We start from the raw sequence: 22,729 nt of genomic DNA, 5'->3' as shown, positions 1-22,729 counted from the left end.
TGGGTCATATGCTGTGCCATGGCTCCATCAAGCAGTGTGTTAAAGTCGCTTCAGGGGATTGTGGTGGTGGCAAGACCAGACTATGAAAGGCTCAAACAGGGGTTTGGACTGGACCCAGAACAGCCCCAGCTCACAAATGTATGCTACGAGTTTCCTTGGGTCATGGGATATTTAGCTGCTGGAATAGGAGCTGCAGCTACTGAGCATATGCATTGGCAGGATCTACATGTACAGCAGGAGGCTGCACAGACCAGCTCTTAGCCACTGGTAGCCTTAACTGGTGTCCCTTTGCTGTGCTTGCTCTTAGGTTCTGTGTGATTACTTGACTGGAAAGCTGCTGCTGAACTACAGCAATGACCTGGAGAAGCAGGTGGGCACCTTGGCACTGTTCCAGCACTGGGCCAAGAAAATGGACTTACCACCCTCCAAGTAAGTGTGCCTCCAGCAGAATTTTTACGGGACAGTTAGCCAGGAGTAGAGCTGTGCTGCGTTCAGCCCAGGGTCCCAATGCTGAGGGTAGCCAGCACCAAAGGAAAGGTGCATGGAACCATCTCATGGATGATGAGGAATCAGTGAATGTCCTCCTTAGCCAAGGAACTTCCCATAAGCTCTCAGCCCCGGCGGCAACTTGTGGCAAAGTCCCACAGGCTCCTGCTGAGGAAGTGTTCTCTCTGAACTTATTGCCCTTTGATTCTATAGAAATGTTTCCTTGTTCATTTTCACACTTGAGAGCCTAATGTTGGCCACCTCATAAATATGGATGAAGGTGCCTGGGTTTAGCATAGGTCTACGGAAGACAGCTGGGGAAAAAGGGCCTGAGGGAAGAGCTTCTGTACCTCAGCTGTGACCTTCCTATTCGGGCTCTCCCCAAGTGTCTTCATGGGCTCTGTTCGGTTGGGTGGTGGTGGCAGGGAGCAGGATCATCTGAGATTCCCAGGAGACAGCAACAGTAGAGATTAAAGTGCAGTGCAGTGGTTGAGATCTTCTGCACCATAGGTACACATGGAGTGATGCGTGGATTGGGGTGGCCCTTGCAGTCCACCTGGCTGGCTGTCCCCTTGAGAAATGCATCATGGTTTTACTACAGAGCTTGACCCTTCATTATAGTAGTTGCCTCTGGGAAGGTCATTTCACCAATCACAGGCACATAAGTTTCTTTCCCACAGAAGTTGAATGTCCCCCATTATCTCTTCTGTCTTAACTCTGGCATAACCTATTCTACCTTCCCCGGGCCCTGCTGATCTCACATCCCTTTGTTCCAACTAGTCCTGGGTGGTGATTCTGAACAAATTGTGTTTGGCGGTGTCTTACATTCTTTGCTTCTCTGAACAGGGAGGAGATAACAGAGTATACCCCAAAGTCAGGACTTCCACCCATCAACATGCAGGCTCTCCAAGCCACTGTCAAGCAGCTGCTGGCAACTACACGGCCACTTGACCCAAAGGAGGCAAAAATCTATTTCATAGGTGAGGCTGCCACAGTGGTGGGTCACAGGAGAGGTAGGGCCCCCAGCGGTAGCTTGATTCCTGGGCTCAAGAAGTGCCACTGGCTTCTAGGTGCAATCCACATGGTGGGTAACAAGCAGGTAGTCAGGACTAAGCTACCTGAGGCACACTGCTGCAGACCAGGGTGAAGGCCTTCTCAGCTGGGTCACTCTACCTCTGATGTAGGGTCTTGGGGCCTACCAGAGTCCAGATTCCTTCATGTGCCTTGAGTGGGTGTGGGTTTGGTTTTATGGTCCTCTGGCTGAGTTCACCAGTGCAACTCCCTTCCCATAGAGCACGTGGTCCATCTACCACTCTTTGGCTACAACACTTACATTGTGGAGAGGACCAGCAACCAGAGGATCCCTGTGCCCTGTGTCATTGGAGTGAACAGGGAGCAGATCATCCTGGTGGACAGGGAGACTCAGGTATGTTGCCCTTCTGCCTCTCCCACTCTGCTCCCTCCAAAACACCCCAAAGCTAATTAGTCACCCTATGCTTTCCATCTTGCATTTACTTTGACTTGAGGAACCAGGCAATGAAATTAGGGCAGCTTCTAACCAGCAACAAACCAGGTGCAGCTGTGTTCTTGTTCCTGCTGCCTGGCAGCACCACCCCAGCAATGATGTCAGCCAGGCTCCCCCTTCCTGCCGTGGATTGAAGCAGGACTCATCTCATGAGCCTAACTGGACCTTTTGTCTTTGAGACTTTGACTGATTAAAAACTTCCCCCTGTGGGGTGCTAGGGCCATGTAGCCCCTTGCAGCATCAAGTTCAGGGCTACCTTGGCCTGAAACAGGCCCTCTTTCTTTCTGATGGGGTGGCTCTCTCCCTGTGTACAGGAGATCTACTTTGTCCTCCCACTGAAGGAGATGCAGAAGATGAGAACCTTGAGGGCCATGGATGACTCTGGGCCACCTGGTCTGGAAATGAATTACGGCACTCCTGAGGATCCCAAGACCATCTGGTTTGAACTGCAAAAGGTAAAGAGAACAGCACCTAGTGCTGTTGGATAGGCCTGAGCCATTGCCACCTCCTGGCAATTGAAGTATAGCTACCATGCTTGCTTCCATGTCTGGATCACCTACATTAGGCTCCTACAAGGAATCCTCCTTTCCCCAGACCCACTGCATGCCCATGCTGATTTCCAGGCAAGGGTGCTACTGCCTAACTCTCTCAGAGAGGTGGACTGTATGGACTGCACTTTCTAGCAGCTATATTCCAACCAGAGCCAAACTGTATCTTTGATGGGGCACACTGGAAACCATAGGTGCTTAAAGGTCCTCCACCCCTTTGCATTAGAGAGGATGGCAGCTGGGTGTCACTTAAAATGCACCATTTCATTTGAGTAGGGCATAATGCTTTCCTCTCTAGCCTTATCCCCTGCAGCTTCCAAACACAGTGCTGCACATGATGCACATACCTTTAGAAGGAGGGGAAAGGAGCGGAGATTTTCTGGGCAGGACCAGGGGATTGTAGTACCAGCAGGGGAAGAACTTCAGCATCTGGGTCTGCAAGCCTCAGTCTTTTCTGACCTGTGGGTAACAATACTAAGCAAGTTGCATGCTCTAGGCCAGTGGTCTCCAAACTACTTTGATCGCGCACCCTTATCAGTAAAAAAATTTTTGAGCACGCACCCCCAATATATGTATATTTATATAAATATAAATAGAAGTTATAATATTTTCTTCCTGTACCCCAATGGATTGTCTTGTGCACCCCCTGGGGTCCACACACCCCACTTTGGAGACCACTGCTCTAGGCAATAACAACATCCAGTCTCCTTGCCCGGCTGAAGATGGGGTGACATGAACGCTAAACCATTGTGTGCGGCTCAGAAGCTGTGTTGCAGAAGCCAGAAGCACTCCAAGGGCACAGGAAGTCCACCCCCCAGTTCAGCCCAGTGCCCAGGGGCCTATCCAGATGGGAAAGAGCCCAGATTGACTGGTGCTGAGGGGGTCATCTGTAGCAGCTGCCCAACAGTGATACATATGCTGGTCTCGCTGCCAAGTGCAGCAAGGCACTCCAGGCTTGTCTGTGCAGGGCACCTGGAATGGAGGGGTGACAAGAACCCCAGCCCCCTGGATGTGTGCTCTCAGGCTACACAAACTTAGGGCCCTCCTGTCTCCTTTAGGAGCATACAGGGCCTTGTGTGCTTGAGTTCTGGTGCAGTAATTTCTCACTGTTAAGCAGTTTACTCCACCCTAAGAGCTTGTCTCTAGGGAGGTTAGAGTAAGCATCTCACAGGGGAAGCATTATTGCAAAATCCTTATTGTGCTCCGAGTCCACCAAACTGCTTTTCCCCCCACCAATTTCCCAGAGTTGACCTGTTCTCCTCTCTATACAACACATCCTTTGATGGTACAAATGCTGTTGCAACAACATAATATAATGCAGGCTCCAGGTGACAATACAACTATTTCTACCTCCCCAACTACCAGCCCTAGTAGTAAAAAAGTCTAAAATTGTCCAGAGAACACAGAGGCGAAGCCTATTGAGTTACACGGGTTCTTAAGGCCTGGCTACTGTCTAGGAAAGATCAGGAGTAGGGAGAAGACTTTTCCCAAAGGGAAGGTCATGGCAGGGGCAAAGGAAGACAGCAGTTCAAGACTGCAGCTAGTTAAACAGAGATCAATATAGTTGCTGTCTGCATCTGAATTTCCTCAGCAGTGCCAAAAAAAGCAAGGGGATGAGAAGGGGGTGTAAAATGAGTGAAGCAGAACTTACTCAAGCTGGTTTCTATCTTGACAGGCTAAAGAAATGTATCATACGATCTCCATCATCTTGGATGAGGGAGAATTTCAGCCTTAGAGACGCATGCCAGCCCTCCCTTTCCTTCAGCTCTGGACACCACATTAGCACGCCTGGCATGAGCTCTGACAGTGTTCAGAGGTGCCCTCCCTTCCCTGCTGCCCAGGATTGTCATCACATTGAAGTTCCACCTTCTATCCTGCCTCACGACAAACCTGAACAGAATTCCCCTCGTGCACTCTCTCACCTCTTCATAACATAGAGATGGTTCGCCTGTCAGCTGCCTTCACTGTCTGCTGGAGTTGTAGAGGTGCCCCACCCAGTAAACCTGGCTTCCAGAAAGCAGAACAAGATTTGCTCTTTTCCCCAGGCTCTAAGCCCCACTCGTAGAACAGCCAAGCAGGTGCAAGTAAGGAAGGGAAAGGCCAGTGACGTCGGGAAACTAACTGCAGGGGCTTGCGGTGGGCAGCATCCCCCCCATGCCAACTAATCTCTTAAACAGTAACAGCAGCAGAGACTGGTGCTTTTCAGAGACTTTGCATCCCAAGGAGAAACCAAGGCTCAGATATGACTGCAGTTGTGGGGAGTGAAGTGCCTGAGACCAGCCCCTACTCCACCCTGAAGTGCAAGAACTGCCCTGGCCCAGAGCCCTACCAACAGAAGCCTACCTGAAAGCATCCCCATGACCTGCAGGGCAGATCAGTGTTAATACACAATCATGGCACCTGCCAAGGCAGAGGTTGGGTTGCATTGGTAAGAAAGTTTACTGCTAAATTGGTTTACTATCAACTGTACAGTATATGCTGCTTTTTCCTTCTAACATAGCCCTCACTTAGAATTGAGATACAACATCTGTGGATACCTGACTGAGTTCTTAGCCTATCTGCCCACTGGACTATGATGGATTGGGGGAAAGAAAGGCAAGGTCCTTAATTTATTTTTATTACTCTGGATTTCCAGTTGGACTCATGAGGTTTATGCTTCTGCAGAAGCGAAATGAAAAAGTTTTGTAGCTGCTAAAGTTTATTAAAACTAGTAACCACATAATACAGACACGTGCATTACCTTAAGGCTAAGAAGCACCTGCTTCAGGGGAGGGTGGGAAAATATAAGCAGGAGGAGTGGAATGTGGACTGTGGAGTTAGTTACAACCGGGCAAAGGCAAGGGCTGCTGGGAGATGAGCATGCACATTTTCAACTGGTGGAGCTGGGAATTGCTGCTGGCCTTACCCTGCCTTCTCCTAGTGCCCTGGAATGGGCAGATGCAGCCCTGTGGCAGCAGAAATGAGGGGAAGAAGTGCTACTGTGGACAGCAGAGGTAAGATAGTCTGAGCAGCTTTGCACATCTTTCTCCTTCCAGTTCTCTTATAAGCTCCTAAGGGCCTTTCAGCCATCAGAGAGTGTGCCTGCAGAAAGCAGGTCACCACAGTAGCACTGCAGTGCATGACACTAACCTAGAGCACCTCGGAGGGCTGCAGCAAGGCAGATAATCAGCCAGCAGCACAACTTCTCTGCTTAGAGATCTTGGCTAACTCCAACAGGGCAATCTCTACTCACCTGAAGAGTTTGGTGGGACCAACAACTGCAATGCAAAGCAATGATCTAAGGCCATGGCTGGAAGATCCTAGCATACAGTGAACTGTACCACACAACTTTGTGCGAGACAAAAGGCTGACAACTGGGATGTGAACCTGCAGTACAGGCATGGTTCTAGCACAAGGAGCAAGGTTGCAGGTAGGAGTATTGTCTGGGACCCAGCACCAGCTTCTGCTCAGTTCTGCACACACCTCAAACCTTACTCTAGGCTAGGGAGTTTCTATGGCAAACTTTAGGCCCACCACAGAGTGCCATTTGCTGCTACCCAATCCAAATCCAGTATTCATAGAGGGAGAGAATCTAGTTTTTCCTTCCAGCAGACATTACCTTTCAGTTCCCTAAGGGCCCGAGCTCTTCTTACCTCTTCATTCACCATGCGACACCTTGCATGGTCAACAACAAATACATTTCAGTAATAGAAAAATGTTCTAGGTAAAATGAAACAGCAAGAACTAAGAAAAGAGCCTGTAGCAACAGTCATTATTTATTATCAGTTTGTCATGTACCCTTCAGTACATATAAAAAGCCCAGTTTCCCCAGGTACAAGCTACTTGAAGCTCACTCCTCTCCTGGCTTCTCAAGCGGTGGGTCAGTCTAGCGGCACTATCTTCTCTAGACAAACAAAGGCAGAACCCAACAAAACACCAATGTTCCTGGGAGCCAGGTTAAGACTTACTGGCTCCCTCCACTTCAGGGCCTTGTGCAGATAGAGGAGCTCCTAGCATACGCACAACAGTGGGTGTCTAGTCAGCATCACTCTCTATATTGCAGTCCCTAGGTTAGGCACAGCTAGTTGATATGGCTTTTAGGAAAATGCTAGGGAGGAAAAAAAGTCACTCACTTTAATACCAACCCCTTATAAACACAACCATCTGGGGAGGTTAATACTGAGAGAGCAGCCAGCCAGCCTATTATAGGGCAGTAATGCCCAATTTGTATTTAAAAGGGCAGACGGAACTACGAGCAATAAATTAAATCCAGGCTTAAAAGAAACAAACACAAACGAAAAAAAGACCTATTAGGGCCCCTGGTTCTAGCTGCTGCAGGGTAGAACTGTTTTCTCTTTCCCTTAAAGTAAGTGTCAGGAACATGGCTGTCATCTCCCATCAGTACAAACCCTGAGCAAAACGCATGCAGCTGAGTTCTCAGCGTAAGGCTTCTTTTGGTAAAAATTTAAATAAAGTTGGGGGGGGAACACTGCCAGGGAGCAGCAGCATCCCAGCCACATCCATCTCCATCACAGCCTGCAGTTCTAAAGCCCTTCTCAAACCACAGTGGGAAGCAGAGGTGGGGGGCATCACAGAGCACCTGAGGAGAGCAGCATTAACGATGGCAGACCTCCAAGCAAGGGCTGACGAAGATGGCATCGTCTCTTCATTGCTGGAGAATGCCTGCAGGCAAAACTGCAAGGGTCGCTTTCCTAGAGATGATGTCAGGGCCACCAAGGTGGCAGAGATTCAAAGAACCAAAAAGCAGCAGGGCTGGAAAGCTCCCCTCTGCATCTCCATGAAACTCCTTGGAGTCCAGTGACCACAGGCAGGAATGGAGCCAGCAGAAGAGCAGGGGGATCATCTCTCCAAACTGGACAGCTCCTGCCAGTCTGCCTCGTTTTCACACCTGACCCTTGTTTTGAAAAACTCCTTGATGAGTCTTTGTGCTTCTTCTTTAACTGTAGAGAGAGGATAAGGCTCCTTTGAAGAGACAATCCTGCACCACCCCTTGCCCCAGCTGGGTCCAACATTATCCTTACTTTGAGAGAGCATTAACTCATTTAGCACCTAAGACACCCCATGCACCAACAGCGGCCAACTCACCCGTCTTGCGGATGGGGTTCTTCTCTTCAGTTAGTAAGTGAGAGAGGTGTCGGGCAAACCCCTTAAATAGATCCTGAAGTGTAGAGGGAGAAGCAGAGAGCAACGGTCACTTGCTGCTGAAACCATCACCATGTCAAGCATGAACATTTCTAAGTTGTCCAGCACCTAACACAATGCAAGTGAAGCATTAAGAGTATACTATTTGGACTGCACTTGTCTACAGAACAAAATTGGAGACCCATTACATTATGCTCTGTGTGTGTATACACATATAGGTTGTGTCCTGAAGGTCTTAGCTAGAACAGACTGGAGCCAAACTTTTCAAAAAATCATAAATCTGACAGGACAAACATGACATGGCATCAGGGTCCCAGACACCTCTGGCTACAGTGACTGCACCCTGTCTTTGTCTGTAAGGGAGTTTTGCTTCTTGGGTCATTAAGACAGCTGAACTCCACTCCGGATGTGCATTATGTTCAACCACCACGTGGCAGGGAGTCCTTACAATCAAACATTAGCAGCCCACTGAGTCCATGCATCCCTTCCACATCCCAAAGCCTTGTTCAGATGCTGCTGCAGTCTCTTCTTGACAGAGGAAGCTATAGATTATGTCTTACCTTGGAAGCAAATTTGCCCCCCTTATAAAATGGGGTCAAATACTTGACGACTATGTCTGCTGTCTCCTTGAGGGACATGCCCTTGGTAACTGGCTGGATGGTCTTGGTGGTTCCTTCTTTATCAACCTCTGACAAGCTTGGATCAAAAGTCACCTTCTTCTTTACGGGGCCAACACCTTTGCCCTCTGGCTGGGACAAGATGGAAGATTTACCCACTGTCCGCACCTTCTTTGCTGCAGGGCTCTCCATATCCTAACAACAAAGCAAGAACAGTGCTTATTCATGCAGCAGTATCAGACCCCCAAGGCCCACATTACCTTCGGAGAAACGAGCTTCCTTATCCCACCCTGTAATTTCTCACTTAGAGAACATCATGCCGAGATCGATTTGACTGGCTCAATCTCCTTCTGCAGAGACGTGGTAAAAGGGTCATGAAAGAAACCCTCTACAATCGCTATGTTTAGGATTAGCTTCTCTTAAGACCAGTGTATCTAACTTCATACAGGAAAGAGATGGGAAAACTAATTTGGACATCTGTAGGGAATGGGTCTCCTGGACAGAACTTAGCTGGACACAAGTTTACTGACAGATTCATACTGGTGCCCCACACATGGGAGCAGGTTCTAGAGCAATCACGCATCAAAAATATAGGGCTGGGGGCAGCAAGACTGGACAGTAAGTGCTAACTGCACAGATGCCCACTACTCTCTAGTCCATAAAGGTCAGCCTTGATGGTTTCTCAGTGAAGGCAGCAACCACCATCTTATTTACAGCAACACAGAGGCTGTAAGAAATACTCAGAACCCCCAGCTACTTGCTGCGAGCCTGTACTTAAAGTTAAGTATCACCATCCACATTTCATAGAGAGGAAGAAAAACAACCAAAACCATCACAAGCCAGAGGCCTAATTTCCAGACAGTCGAGCACAGACAGCTTCAGTATGTTCTGCCCAGAGTTGGTAGTGTTCAGCATCACTACAGTCAGGCCAGAAGCAGCTTACCCAAGTCTTGCAGCATCTCTCATACTAGATCCTAGGAACTCAGGCTTCCCAGTGAGAGCACATGTCTATGCTCTGCTGTAACTGGAACAGCACTGATCCCAGAGAACAACTTTATCATGTGAGTTCAGACCAGGAGGGTCATGCCCAGGGAGACACAGGGTGCAAGTCAAGTGATGAAGAACAGGACAAAAAGACTCATTAAGTCTTACCTCCTCTGGTCCTGCTCTCTTCCCAATCTGACTTTCCCCAGCAGGAGCAATTTCAGCTTCTGTAACAGCTTCAGCACTGTGGGGGAGAGGAGGACGAGATCATTTCCTTTGGTTTAATTATTCCTTGACAAAGGCTTTCCAAGTGCTGATGGCTTTACCAGAGTTTTACAGCAAATGACTGCAACTGCACAATGGATTTTCCCTATCCCCAAGGTGGGGTTTTAATGCATATTCCCACCTCAAAGGGGCTGCCTGGGTTAAACAGCCAAAAAAGCAGATGGGGCAAAGGCCATAGCAGGACTGAACTGAGGCAGAACCTCAGAAGCCCTCACCTGGGTTTAGCATCAGTATCTTGCTCTGCTTGCATGGGTGCAGATCCAGAGCCCTGTTCGGTCTCTGAGCTCTCATTCCTGTCAGTCTTCCTTGACGCAGGCTCCTCTGCCTGGGACTGCCCAAGCACATTCCCTGCTGACACCCTGTTGTCCTCTTGAGCCTCTTTCCTTTGAGGTTCTAGCTTGTCCTGCTTCTCTTCTGGAGAAGACCGAGGTAGTTCATTCACAGGAGAGGTGTCTCTCTCTGCCAAGATGTGTCCTGAGACTTTTGGTGCTGCTTTGGAAAGAGAGAAGAATTTGGAAATGTCCTGGGATTCTTTTCTTGCTGCTTCTGCCAGCAGCTGCTGCTTCTTGGTGGATTTTGCCTTTTTGGTAAGGCTGTCCCACAGGGAGACTTTGGAATCCTCACTGGGCTGCTGTCCCTTGTTTTCAGGGACTTTTACTGCTCCTCCTGCACTTGTGCATGCTGCTTTGGTCACCTTTTTTTCATTTCCAAAGCCAGCGTCTCCATTACCCAGTCCTGAATCACATGGGTGGCTGCCTTGTGAGCCTGCACAATCCTCTTCCTCCTCCACCAACTTTGCTTCACTCCCCTCCTTCGTCTTCAGCAGTTCTGAAGCTTTCTGGAACAAGTCAGAACCCCTTCGAAATCCAGCTCCCACCCGCTTGGGCTTGAACTAGAGAAAGAAGGAAGCCAGACAGAGAGAGAGTCAAGGAGGCTGTCACAGGGGGTCCACTCCTGCTTAATAGCCCCATGCCTGCCAACTTCAAATGAAACTTGGCTCCTTCCATCACACGCACATATTCCCTCACAGGCAGCTTATTCTGTGTGGATGGCTTATTTTTGAGGCAAGACCTCAGCACTGATGCCAGAGATAGCCTGTTTGGGTTTAAGGAGGGGATGGACAGAGGCTGAATTAATGGCCTCTCCCCACCAAATGAAGAACAGGCCCCCAAAACAAGGGAACAAGCAATCACTTTAGGCAAAAAAATAAGACAGGTTCTAAGGCACAAGGGACGAGAGCTGAGTGGGAACACTGGGCACAGAGCTGTGGAGAGTGCCCCATGCTCCATGAAACAGTGGATGCTACCACAACTTCCACCCTGAGCTTCCTCCTCAGGATCTGACAGGCAGCCACTCTGGCCAGTGCCAGAAGGTGGCTCAGGAGGTCTTGTGACTTTGTGGGGCTACAGGTGGGCAAACACGTAAGAACAGGCTGGCGGAGAAGTGCAGTGCTTCTAAAACCCCTGCTGAGGTTTGGGCTAGAGCCTGCTACATTCTACATGTACCAGGATCTCTGCCTTGCACACAATGCAGGTAGCAGGACATGTCAGTGCCCTATAGCTAACACAGAGGACATCAGAGCCATAATCCTGCGCAGCAGAGTTCCTGCCAGCACAAGAAATAGCAAGACAAGCTTCCTCCTGCCAAAATGCTTCGTCCCAACCAGTAGAAACCTCTGGAGTGTGGGGTAGTTTAATCCTAGAGTCTCATTCAGTTCCTGGAGCCCCTCAACAGAAGCTACCAAGCAGAGATGCCAGAAGAGGAAATGCACCCACTAGGAAGAATCAGCCAAAGCTACAAAACATCTTGCAAGAAAAGCTGGCCCACCCCTTATTTTCTAATCTCATCTTTATACATGCCCTGCTGGGGCTGCAGCACAAGATCTCACAGCTTAGAAAAAGGCATGGATGGCTTTTTAGCTAAATCAAGCATTCAGCACTCTCAAATGGCCAGGTGGCCACCAACTCTTACATCTTCCAGGCAGGAAGGAGGCTTCCATTACCAGCAGGAACCCTGTAATCCTTCTGGGTAGTGCCCTTCCATACTTACCGAATAGACTTGGGATGCTGGAAGAAAACCATCTTCCACTGAGGTTTCTGACTTGATTTCATGGCTGCTGTTGCTAGTTCCAGCTGAATACAACTCCCCATCCTTTGAGGCTTTGTTGATTTCTGCTACCTGGGGTTGGAAGAGAACAGGAACATTTCCAGAGGTTATACACCTGCAGATATTCCCAAACCCATGGATGGGCTCCAAGCTATGTTCTTGCCCTGCACATAGACTGGACATGCACAAAGGGAATCTATTCCTTTCTTTCCCCCTTGAGTCGGACACATGCCAGATTACAGATCTACAACAATGAGGAGCAGGGGGAAACAGCAGCAGCCCCTATCACTCTGCTCCCCCAGCACAGCTCTTACCTTCTTGAGCACAGTTGCCTTGTAGGAGTTAGCCATTTTACTGGTTCTGAACACCTCATACTCCATCTCCACTGCACACGTGCGAGGATCTGACCTGCAACACATACTTCAGTCAAGCTGGTGGGACACACCTTTGTGCTTGCAAAGGGAGTGCTGAGGTTACTAAAGGGTCTCCCCTAGGGGCACGGGATTCACATTCTTTGGACCATATGTGGATCAGAGCCAGAGGAAAGAAGGACAGTGATTTAAGTCTGAGGATATTTAAATTCCCTGGTGGAGCCAGGGAATGGCTTAGTGGAGGTAGTAGGGGGCAGGAGCCAGAATATCTCCTCTGACATACCCAGTTCAGAGCCAACTTTGTGAAGTGCACCGTCTCCCTCTATTGGGGTCAGTGAGAAGTGCAACCCCGAGAAATACCACAAGTTGAGCTAGATAGGAATAACAATGAGTCCTGATTCTCAATCCTGTGTTTTAAACACCCTTATAAAAAGGGGCCTCGGTGCCATTAAGCAAAGCCGAAATAAACTCTCAAGCCCAGCAAGCCAGAAAGAAAAGAGGGACAAGACTTTGCTTGAGTCTTCTTGTAGAGGCCCAGAGAGCAATTTGCAGATAGTGGTGACAACTGTCATCCCTATGATCTGGCTCAGAGCCAGGAAGGCCTTGCTGCTTTGGACCTCCTTTCATGTTTTATACCCATTTTCTACTGGTGCTGCCTTCTGGTTGCCACTCAGAGCTTCTTCCAGCATCTTCAGGCAGTGTTCTCGAGCCTAAAAAAAACAACCAGAAGGATATCCTCTTTCAGAAGTAATGCTGCCTTTTTTTCCTAACCCTGGAGAGCAGGAAGGAGCAGGCAGTAGAGGCAAGGGGTGAGAAGCAAAGGGATGGAAACAGTCTGAATTCAAGTGCCTTCTCCTACCTTCACTGTCAGTTTGGAGATCTTCCTACTGGAGGCATCCTTCAACGGGCAGCTTTCATCTACCACAGAAGAGATGTAGTAAAGAGATGTGTCCATCTCCCACTCCTTTCCCCATCACCTCCCAGCATGAGGAGAAAGGTCATTCTAATGCCTCTTGGACTTGCGTTTCCCACAAGGCCACCAAGGCAGTAACAAAGTTATCCCTTTCTGCGGAGGGGTTACACATTCCAGAAAAACAAGTGAAAGCTGAAGTGAGAGTCTGCTCACTGGGGTAGGGACCTCTGTCTCTCGTATGAGACTTGCTGTTCTTCACAGCACTCTCAATTCCAGGAAGCACTTTCAAAGCATTCAGGTCTAAGGAAAGACCACCTCATTGGAGACGGTCTTTCTTTGTCATTTCTATTGGGCAGGCCAGTTCAAACAGATGAATTCTGTACCTTAGCAAGGGCAAGGCCAGAGTTGGACTCAGAACAGTTCTTCCAGTAAAGAGTTCCACAGCCAGCAGCCCACTGCTCTGAATTAACGCAAGCTCCACGTGCTAGGTACTGGAACCAGCTGTGTCATCTCTGGATTAGTGAACCAGTTAAGTAATCATTGCTGGTTATCCCTGAACTTGATACTATAGAAGGCACTGGGTTTGAAACAATGGTCAGGGTTCACCTTTCCCAGGGAACTCTCTCCTTGTTGGAGACTCACTGATAAAACAAAAGCAATAGAGAGTTCTACCTGGTGCGACAAAGGCCTCCTTCTCAGGCTCCCTGCCCTGCAGGAACACAGAGATTGGTCAGACATTTCCTTCTCCACTGATGTACATGAAGAACACAGGACACCTCAGATGTAGCTCTTACCACCGTGTTCTGGAGAAGAATAGTGCTCAAATTCTAAAAGGGAGGAGGTGGCACCAAAAAAGAGAACACCTGGGGAGGGCAATGATTAAGAGTTGCAATGGAAAGGCTAGACACATGCTGTTGCTATAGATGAGAGAAAGATCAAATGGGAAAAGATGCTCATCTTCTAGGGAGAGAAGAGGCTGACTAGGGCCAAAGTACAATATTGAACAGGCTAAGGAATCGAGAATCCCCTTGACTAGTCCAGGGGAGGGGCCAGCTCACGGACAGAGTCAAGGAGGATTTCTTTACATAATATGGTCAGTCCACAAATGAGAAGGAAAACGGCAGCAAGAGGAGCAATTTACAGAAGCTAGATAGAGCAGCAACACAGTACACAGGAGTGAGTAGCAGCAGCTGCTATTCAGGAGCTGGGATAAAACAGCCATTAATAACAGAGTGCCAATGCTAACAGGAAGCACCCCCTAACCACCTGAGCTAAAACTAGGGCACGGGGCTCCCAGGCTCCATTTCCAGGGCTGGTATCAACTCCTTGTGAGTTGTGATCTCGGGCTAGTCACTCAACCTCTTTATGACACCAGCTGTAGGTGGCTGAAAGTCATCTGCACTGGCCCTCCCGGGCACGGAGCTTGTGGATCTCACCTCACCTTGCGCAGACTCATCTGCTTCTTGTAGAAGTTGTTCCACTCCCGTTTCCGACTCTCCTCGCTGGCTTCATCCCCACTCCCACCGCTGCCTTCGTCATACCTGGGAAAACAGGAGAGTTAGGAGAGGGATAAAAAGCCCTGCGGAGGCAGCAGTAGGTGCAAAATGCTCAAAGCCTGGCTCGCCTCAATTATTTTTTCAAACACATCTCATGTACGTAGACCTCCACTGAGGGCTGTGCTATTGCAGATTACCTTTCAGTTACTAAAAGGGTCAAAGGACAAGCATGGGAAATTACTATAGAGAAGCTGATACATTGTAAACCCTTTCCTTCATTCACCTCCTAGCAGCTTGTTCATTTGCCTGGGCCTTTAGGACTTCCTCTTCCACCCCTCCTCAAGCTGAACAATATTTTCTCCCATTAAAAGGCCTACCAAAAAAAAAAAATCAATGGGCTAACTAACAGCGCAACAAACAGCTCCCGATCACCAGAGGAACGAAGAACAAACAGTGCTGCAGACTGAGAGACAGCTGCCCAGGTGGAAGCGCGGAGGGACGGAGGCTTGACAACACAATAGCTGCAGCCCCTCAGTGCTACCTGCCTTTCGTTTAAACACAAAATCGCTTTATGCCAGGAAAAATACCTCGTGTGTGCTCGGCACCAGCACCCAATGGTGAGAGCACTTCACAGATTCACCCCACATCTCCATGTTTCCTTAGACAAAGAGGTTAAGCAACTCACTTAGGCCATACTAGGACTAAGCCCTAAATGTGTGATTGGAGTCTCTCTAACAGTTAGCGGCCTAGTTCAAACAGACCTTTTTTAGATCAGTTCCCTGAACCACCATACTTCCTGTGGGGCAGTCAGTTGTTCTCGGATCAGCCAGAGCAGCTTCTGGCTCCTGGGAACATAAATTCGAGGGAGGCAGCCAAAGTGTGCAGAAAAACAAATTCCAGTCCCCGATGCCAGAAGTTACCGGAAAACACTGCACAAACATCTGCTGAAAGCAGGAGCAGCTGGGCTGGCAGCAGGGGAGGTCGAGGGGGGGCCCCACTCTCTCCAGCACGGTTGGCTGCAGTCTCAGGGAGGCTGAGCTATCAAATTCTGCTATTGAACTGCCTACCTGACAAAGCCTCCGTAGCCTCTCCTCCCTCCTTCGTACAGCTCCGGGTCGTAGGTGCCCCGAGATGAACCCGCGGGTCCGATGCAGGTTTTGCTCCAGTTGTTGCTGCAGCACTCCAGTGAGTCCAGCTGCTTTTTCACTGCTCCTGGGTTCTTACAGTAATCGCAGCTCTTGTTACAAGGCGGGGTGGCATCTCCAAAGTATTTTGCTATTGCAGCATGGCGACAGCTAAGGACAAGGGAGAGGAAGGGATCAGGACATGCCAAGAACAAACTGCCACCCCCTTTCAACAACCTAAAAGGTTAGGATGGGTCTGACATAATACATATCCAGATCACTTGTACACACATCCTCAGGATTTTGGATACATCTACAGATCTCATGCTGATGAGCTGTTCATTTTGCAGCCTCGTGGTCTGAAGATGACCCAAGCCAACATATTTCCCCACATACAAAAGAAAAGCATTGCAGAAATAAACTGGGGCCAAGACCACATAGAAAGGAGGTGCAGAGGATGACAGAGCAACTTTGTCCCCAGTTAGCATTTTGGATTAGGAAATCCTGGTGGCCAGAACATGGCCAAGACTCCAACAAGCATAAAAACGAGCAATAACCACCCCCAGCCCCTCTGCTCCCACAATATCGTGCAACCAGTTCTGTGAACCAGCAACTAGATTTTCCCAGACTCTTCAAAGTTTTCTGGCAATTCTTTAGAAGCTCAGGATATGGATCTGTTACAGTAACATGGATAGATTCGCCCTGGCAACACAGGCATGGGAAAAATCCCACACCCAGAACATCCCACACCTGAACTTAGTGAAGGCACCATCTGATTTGGCTGGAGAGAGAAAGAGGGAGACGAGACAAGTCATTTGTAGCTGGCAGGGAGCAAGGAGATTTTTTTTTTTAAGTTAGATCACAATAACTGGGCAACCAGACCAGGGCTGCTGGGAAAGGGGGAGATGAGGAGGGGTTACCTAAACAGCATATAAAAATTAAAGGGAGACAAGAGCCCATTCAGACATCGGCTAGTTTTCTTCCTGTGCACAGGAGTAGCTCTTTTCCTATAACCTTGTCTGTTTATCCATAAGATGCCCAAGAGCAACTGGTAATTCTAACGTATCTGTGGGGTGGATAGCAACCCCTGCACAAAATACATGGTGCGCCTCACACATGGAGTAGAATTTAAAGCCCCCCCCAAGAATCCTTCTGAACAGGCAAGCATCATCTGCTGAACAAGCCAAGTGTATGCATGGGCACATGCAACCGTCTCAGAGAAAAACTCTAAGTGCGCTGGTGTATGTAAGCTCACGTAGTCAGTTCCTGGGTGGTTAAGCAGTGAAACAGGCTACCTAGAGAAACTGTGAAATCTCCATCCTTGGAAGTTTTCAAGAGCAGGTTAGAAAGACACTTGGCTAGACTGGTTTAGTCAGGGATAATGCTGTCTTGAGGAAGGGGGCTGAACTAGATGACCTTGCAAAGTCCCTTCCAGCCTTACTTTCCTGTGTGATCCTATACTACTGTTTTAATATACATCACAATACAGTTCAAAGTAGACCAGGCATATTTGCATTCACCCAGAGGACAGCATTCAAAGTGGTTGCTTCATCTCTTCTAAAGAGTTTACCAGAGCCCGGCTCAACAGCGCTACAAGGATGTTCTGGCTCTTTGACTCCATAACAAAGTCTGCAGGAGTTGGGAAATGCAAAAGCTGAATTTCCAACAGCACTAGCTCAGCCACCTTGAAAATCTGTACTTCTGCCTGCGCCGTTTTCTGACACTGGTGCTCCACAGTTTGAATAGGAAGGGGACAGCAGGCTGCTGGGGCAGTATGGCTGCTAGAACAGACGTCTCTCATGAATTGCTGATTTAGTTTGTCTAAAACAGCGGTTCCCAACGTGTGCATGTCCAAGGGCACATGTGAATTTAAAAGAAAATGCGGCGGGCGCCCATATGAATATTAACATTTAGAACTGAGATCAATCCAATCATCTCATCCATTACTTAAAACTGCATTAGATCTGCAACTTCAAAATGCAGCTTCCCTTTTCTTACAAAAATATTTAAGTAAAAATTATTTGTTGGAATAATGATTTTTATTGATTGTGAAAATGCATGCGGGCACCTGAATAAACCACTGGGGGTGTCACGGTGCCCACGGGCACTGCACTGGGAACCGCTGGTCTAAAAGGAACCTTCATCTCCACGTCTCCTGAACTGTTGTGCTCTTAGCAGTGAAACAAAGATGCCTTACTGGTGATTTTGCATTTGACTACTCAGAGAAACCGTGCACACAAGTTCAGATGTTTTGACAGTTCCCCTACCATGGTCCTGTAAGCTTTGTGCTCTGACCTCATCTGAGAGTCACTGAGAGGTCTTTCAAGTTGTACCAGGTGGGCCTCGCCCTGGCAGGGGGTCAGGCTAGAAGATCTACTAGGTCCCTTCCGACCCTTAATCTATGAATCCTTTGACGCCAACAGCACACATTTGGCTAATTGCGAATATACAGACAGCAGTGCTGAAATATGCAGCTGGCGAAGTTTTCTTGAGACGCCATTTTCAAATAGTCCTAACCACTTGTCAAAAGAAAGCCCTTCAGTGAGGGCTAGACATTTAACGAGTTTCAATCAGAGCTCCTTTGGCTACAAAAAGAGATGAAAAGGTGGAAAGCAAATATTTTTTAAAGAGGGACCATTTCTTTCCTTGTGCTTCAGTTGGAAACTTTGATGGGGATTTTACTTGAAACCCCCCCTTATAAAGCTTTTTAGGACCCTATCTTGTCCCATTTAAGCCCCTACAGTGGTAGCCACTGGTCAAAAACAGGGCAAGATGACTGTCAAACTGAGTGCTTTGAATTTTCAGCTGGTGTCTAATTCCACCTTCTAGCTGCAGTCTCTCGAAACAGCTGACAACATACAGTACAATTCTGCTGTCTGGTACACAGCTGCAGCAAACTTGCTGCATGGGGCACCTGCAAAGCAAAGCAACCTTCAGCAAGCCTTACACAAATGATTTGAGATGGTAATTATTGAATTACAAGAGATGGGGCATTTTCTCCTCTACCAGAAGTGCTTGGGGTTGGTAGAGCAGCTTGATCTGCTGAATGGTTGCAGAAGAACTAGATCCAAGGAAAAATTTGCTCCATAAGAAACTCTCTCTCTGGGGCAAGTCAGGACATGCCAGTGACCTGAATGGGGACAAAAATGCAGCTGCTATAAAAAACAGGTGCATGGAGCAAGACGGGATTACTTTCTCTAGAGGAATTTAAAGAGTAGCAAGTGGATCGAGGCATTTCAAAAAGGGTCCGCACAATGGCTGGCTGTTCACAAACAAGCACAGCCCGGGGGGTTAATTTATCAAACATAAGAAAACCTCAGGAGCTGGTGAATAAGAAAAAGCAGCAGGCTGCTGGCAAGCACAGTGCCCCAGTAACGGAGCAAGTGTGTCAGGAGGCGGCCAGCACTACACAGGTAAAGCAGGCTGAACAGTGAAGCAGTTGTGCGGTACGGTCCAGGTTACTGGAAGATATAGAAGGGCTACTACAAAGATGGCTTTATATCCCTCTGCACAGCAGCACTGATTCATTTTGGGTCTTGTAGTCAAAGAAAGGGTTCCTTTCACAACTGGCAGCGGGGGGAAGATGCATTTGATTTTCTCTCCCTGCCTTTCCAAAGGAACTGCTGAAGCTGGCTGCCCAGCCAGGGCCACATGGCTACAGAAATGTCACAGGGCGGCTGCGACTTAGTCCTTTGTTCCCTAAAAGTCAAGGGGAGGCATTATTTTCTCATTAGTCTGACACCCCCCCTCCTGCTCAGCTTGGAGTCGGTTGTGACACACACAGCAGATGACCACCGTCCTTCTCTCCCCTCAGTGCTTGTGCAACCGACAAAGGAGGAAAGATGTTTCACATAGATTTAATCCGCAGAGCCAAGGTGCAGGATTTCTCACAGGAATGATGCAACTATATCCGGAGGGCCTTTGAAGTCACCAGCGTTCAATGGACGTTTGCAATCCCTCATCTGCCTGTTGCAGATATAAACCTAAGTGTTCAAGCTTCACTACAATCTCTCATAGTTGCTAGTAACATACTGCTTCAGGTGAAGGAAGGTATCTCACTTGTCATGCATTATCCATGGTGGGAAAGCCCTCTACAGGCCTACATGATGACAATTTATGCCCATCATCTCAGCTTGCACTGTTAGATGTCCCAGAGCTATCCAGATAGTCTTCATCTCCCCCTGGAAAGAATCCCACAGGCCGTCTAGATGCCTTTAGTTTTTTTTAGGTGCAGTCATTTTTCATTATATTAAATTGCCTCCCCTTGTATTAAGGGCCAGGATGACAAGCAAATACTGACGGGGTTTCCGTTGCAAATCACCCTGCTGAAAACTTATCACTGCAGACCAGAAGGAGAGTGGATGCTTACAGCTGTTTAGTGCCCCAACTTCTTTATGCTATCTGCTTTTATCTGCTGCCAGAGAAGTTTCCACTACTCACCAACTTGGGGCAAACGATCTACCAAGGGAGCACAGGTCTTCCTCTAAAAACCAGATGGGCTCTCAAGGCAGTATGTACAGCACAGCAGACAGTCTCCCATGATCTGTTGAGCTAGGACTTGCAGCTATTGCCTCTAAATGGAGAATGCCATCAAGACAGTCTGTTCATAGAAAGGTCACATAGGAAAAATTATATAGCTAGATGCCATTTCCTACACAAAGGGCATTTTATACGCTTCCTCCAGTAGCAAGATGATGGTGACAGTGTTCAGAAAAGATCAACTTAAACAAGTTCAAAGAATGGAATGGAAACCTCTTCTTCCGCAGTGAAATTAAAAGGAGATTGGTGTATTTAATGTAGCAAAATGGAGATGGAGAGGAGATCCAATTACTCTCTGCAAGCCCGTTCATGGAGCATATCAGACAGAAGCTTTTATTATGCTGAAAAAAACCACCCTGTCGGCACAAGATCAAATGGTTACAAACTGGCTACAAATCAATTTTGATTGGAAATTAGAAGATTTCTAATTACCAAAGGAGTGAAGATCTGGAGTACTCTTCCATGCCAAGGGGTGGGGACAAGGACTATGAAGTACTTTAAGACAGAACTGAACAAGTTTATGGAAGGGATGGTAAAACAGGGCAATCAGTCAGTGTGAGCTGGAGTTGGGTGTTTGCGCTCTTCGGGTCTGGATAAGAAGATAGCTGTTGTGGTTTGGTAACCCCATGCTTCAGGGCTTTTGCTGATCACCATTTGGGGCCAGGAAGGATTTTTATTCCTTCGTGAATGCTATTGACTTCTGTGCAAAAGGGACATCCCCTTCCTCTGAAGAACTGGGATGCTGGTCACAGCTTAAGGCTGTGGGTTTGGGGGGGTTTTTGGACTGGGCTGCACTGCTGCACCTCCTGATATTTAGAAAACCCAGCAGTTCCTGACTAGAGGGTCTTGCTCTTTCTGCTCAGGACATACCAATTTTCAAAGCCAAAAAGAGTTTTATCTTGTAGGTCAGACTGAGAAGGGGGGAAATGTTTGGCTTCCTCTGCAGCCTGGGGCATGGTCCCTTTGCCATGGATCCCCTGAGTATACATGAACCCACAGGTTCCCTGTTGTTGCAGTAACAAACCCTCACCTCTCCTGATTTTATCTACAGTGCCGGCGATAGGCTGGGTGTTGTGCCCTATTCTTGTCTGGGAGGAGTGGAAGTGGCTATTAAAAGGTATCCTTGGGTTAAAAGTTGCGTGCAAGCACAGGGGACTGGGCTCAAAGGTCCACGAAGCCCATTCTGGTCCTATGCTCCTGATGCATAATACAAAGAAATGCGGCCTTCCAGCTGAAGGGCTCAGTCAACATTTGACCAGGACAAGGGAGCCTCAGTGCTCCCCTGAAGTACTGCTAGCTTCACCCTCCCTTTCAGCATCCGCTCTCTGCCACTGCGTGACCCAGGATACCGGGCAAGGTGGACCTAGTAAGCGGCAGTTCTTATGCTGATGGGGAAACTGAGGCATCCAGGAGTTGAATGACTTGACCAAGTCACACAGCAAGTCAGCGGCAGAACCAAACAGGCCACAAGGATCAGCCTTCCTCTCCTGCTCAAATCTCCAACAATCACGGACCAGAGAAAGAAAAGCTCCTTCTCCCCTGGGAACCAAATCAGAAACTGGGGAAGGTGAAGAAGAAGAAAAAAAGGCTAATGGCTTTAGCATACAACAGAACTACTGCAAGGAAAAAGCTTGTTCAAGCCCTGCTCTGGGAAAACTGGGATTATATTAGAATAAAAAGGAAGAGGCTATGGCAGTCGGAGGACGCACCGTGCAGGAAATGTGCAACAAGTGTCGGCACATTGAGCTCTCCGGAGTTCGGCCCCCTCGAAGCTCTGCCTGGAGTCTCTCTCCCCGCCTCCTTTCCGGCACATATGTAATATGAAACTTCACATCTCCAGGACGACCAATAACAAAAAGTGCTCCAGCACAGACAGCAGCTGGCTGTCAGTGAGAGCGGAGGAACCGAGTGCGGAGAGAGGCACAAGCCAGAGAGGGGCGGGATGGGGGGAGAGATGACGTGAAGTTTCGGACAGCAGGGAGAAAACAAACACACCAGAGGAGGAGGACGACCGTTCCTTGGCACCGCTGGGGTAAGGCTCATTCAACAGGGGCATTTCAGCAGAAGGGTTTGCTGAGTTAGCGGGTAGCTCACGCTTAGGTAACTTAGTTTGGCAATCGCCCCTGAGCAGAGCTTGCTAGTCTGATCTTGCCTGGAAAGGCCGCTTGATGGGAAGGGTGGTGAGAGACTGAAGCTTTTAACTGAAGTCAGGAAAGCTGAATGGCACAGATGTGGTGCGCGGGAGCTGCTTCTGCATGCACTTGCCTTACTCCTCCAGCGAATGTGGTCACTAGCTGCTTGCAACAGGAGGGCGCAGCGTTGGGCTGATAAGCAAAAAGCCTGCACTGACTTCTCCATGCGTGTTATGCGAGCGTTGAGCCAGCACAGAGTTTTTAGCTTTAGCTGTCAAGTCAGATCTGCCACCAGGTCATTCCTTGCAGAGATCTTCCAAATAACTACCCCTTGGCTCCGGAGGGTAGATTTGGTTCCGTGCCCCTGCTTGATTAACATATATCGGACCTCCAGAGGTTGGTAGCTGCACGTCAAACTACAGCAAGCATCAGCCTGGGCATTTTAAATCAGAAGTCCCAGC

The 22,729-nt window shown here is 48.5% G+C and overlaps 3 protein-coding genes across 10 annotated transcripts in view; 2 read left to right on the top strand and 1 right to left on the bottom strand.

Annotated features, from left to right (window-relative positions):
• Nucleotides 1-6,655, top strand: part of MYO15B (myosin XVB) — a 51,091-nt gene extending 44,436 nt beyond the window's left edge. The window contains exons 39-43 of the mRNA XM_019503494.1: nt 308-429; nt 1,333-1,466; nt 1,779-1,912; nt 2,326-2,466; nt 4,235-6,655. Coding sequence (XP_019359039.1) covers nt 308-429; nt 1,333-1,466; nt 1,779-1,912; nt 2,326-2,466; nt 4,235-4,294 — 591 coding nt within the window. The 3' untranslated portion in view covers nt 4,295-6,655. The remainder of the gene's footprint in view (nt 1-307; nt 430-1,332; nt 1,467-1,778; nt 1,913-2,325; nt 2,467-4,234) is intronic.
• RECQL5 (RecQ like helicase 5) overlaps nt 6,294-22,729 on the bottom strand; it is a 62,210-nt gene continuing 45,774 nt past the window's right edge. For 5 of the 8 annotated variants that reach the window (XM_019503507.1, XM_019503543.1, XM_019503515.1 and 2 more), the window contains 12 exons: nt 15,541-15,768; nt 14,419-14,518; nt 13,650-13,686; nt 12,924-12,982; nt 12,701-12,774; nt 12,008-12,101; nt 11,637-11,765; nt 9,803-10,479; nt 9,471-9,546; nt 8,262-8,513; nt 7,645-7,717; nt 6,294-7,499 (listed from right to left, as the gene is read on the bottom strand). In XM_019503507.1, the coding sequence (XP_019359052.1) occupies nt 7,399-7,499; nt 7,645-7,717; nt 8,262-8,513; nt 9,471-9,546; nt 9,803-10,479; nt 11,637-11,765; nt 12,008-12,101; nt 12,701-12,774; nt 12,924-12,982; nt 13,650-13,686; nt 14,419-14,518; nt 15,541-15,768 (1,900 nt within the window). In that variant the 3' untranslated portion in view covers nt 6,294-7,398. Of the gene's footprint in view, nt 7,500-7,644; nt 7,718-8,261; nt 8,514-9,470; nt 9,547-9,802; nt 10,480-11,636; nt 11,766-12,007; nt 12,102-12,700; nt 12,775-12,923; nt 12,983-13,592; nt 13,841-14,418; nt 14,519-15,540; nt 15,769-22,729 lie in introns of those variants that run through there. The other 3 variants (XM_019503564.1, XR_002095074.1, XM_019503550.1) reach the window with 3 other exon arrangements.
• The window catches only part of SMIM5 (small integral membrane protein 5), a 24,254-nt gene continuing 23,503 nt past the window's right edge, over nt 21,979-22,729 (top strand). Inside the window, exon 1 of the mRNA XM_019503579.1 lies at nt 21,979-22,168. The gene's annotated coding sequence lies outside the window, so the exon portion shown is untranslated. The remainder of the gene's footprint in view (nt 22,169-22,729) is intronic.

The sequence above is a fragment of the Gavialis gangeticus genome, unplaced genomic scaffold (assembly GCF_001723915.1).
Source record: "Gavialis gangeticus isolate Ggan-Ray unplaced genomic scaffold, GavGan_comp1, whole genome shotgun sequence".
Taxonomy (NCBI): domain Eukaryota; kingdom Metazoa; phylum Chordata; order Crocodylia; family Gavialidae; genus Gavialis; species Gavialis gangeticus.
Note: the sequence above shows the minus strand (reverse complement) of the source record. Positions and strands in the feature narration are given on the sequence as shown.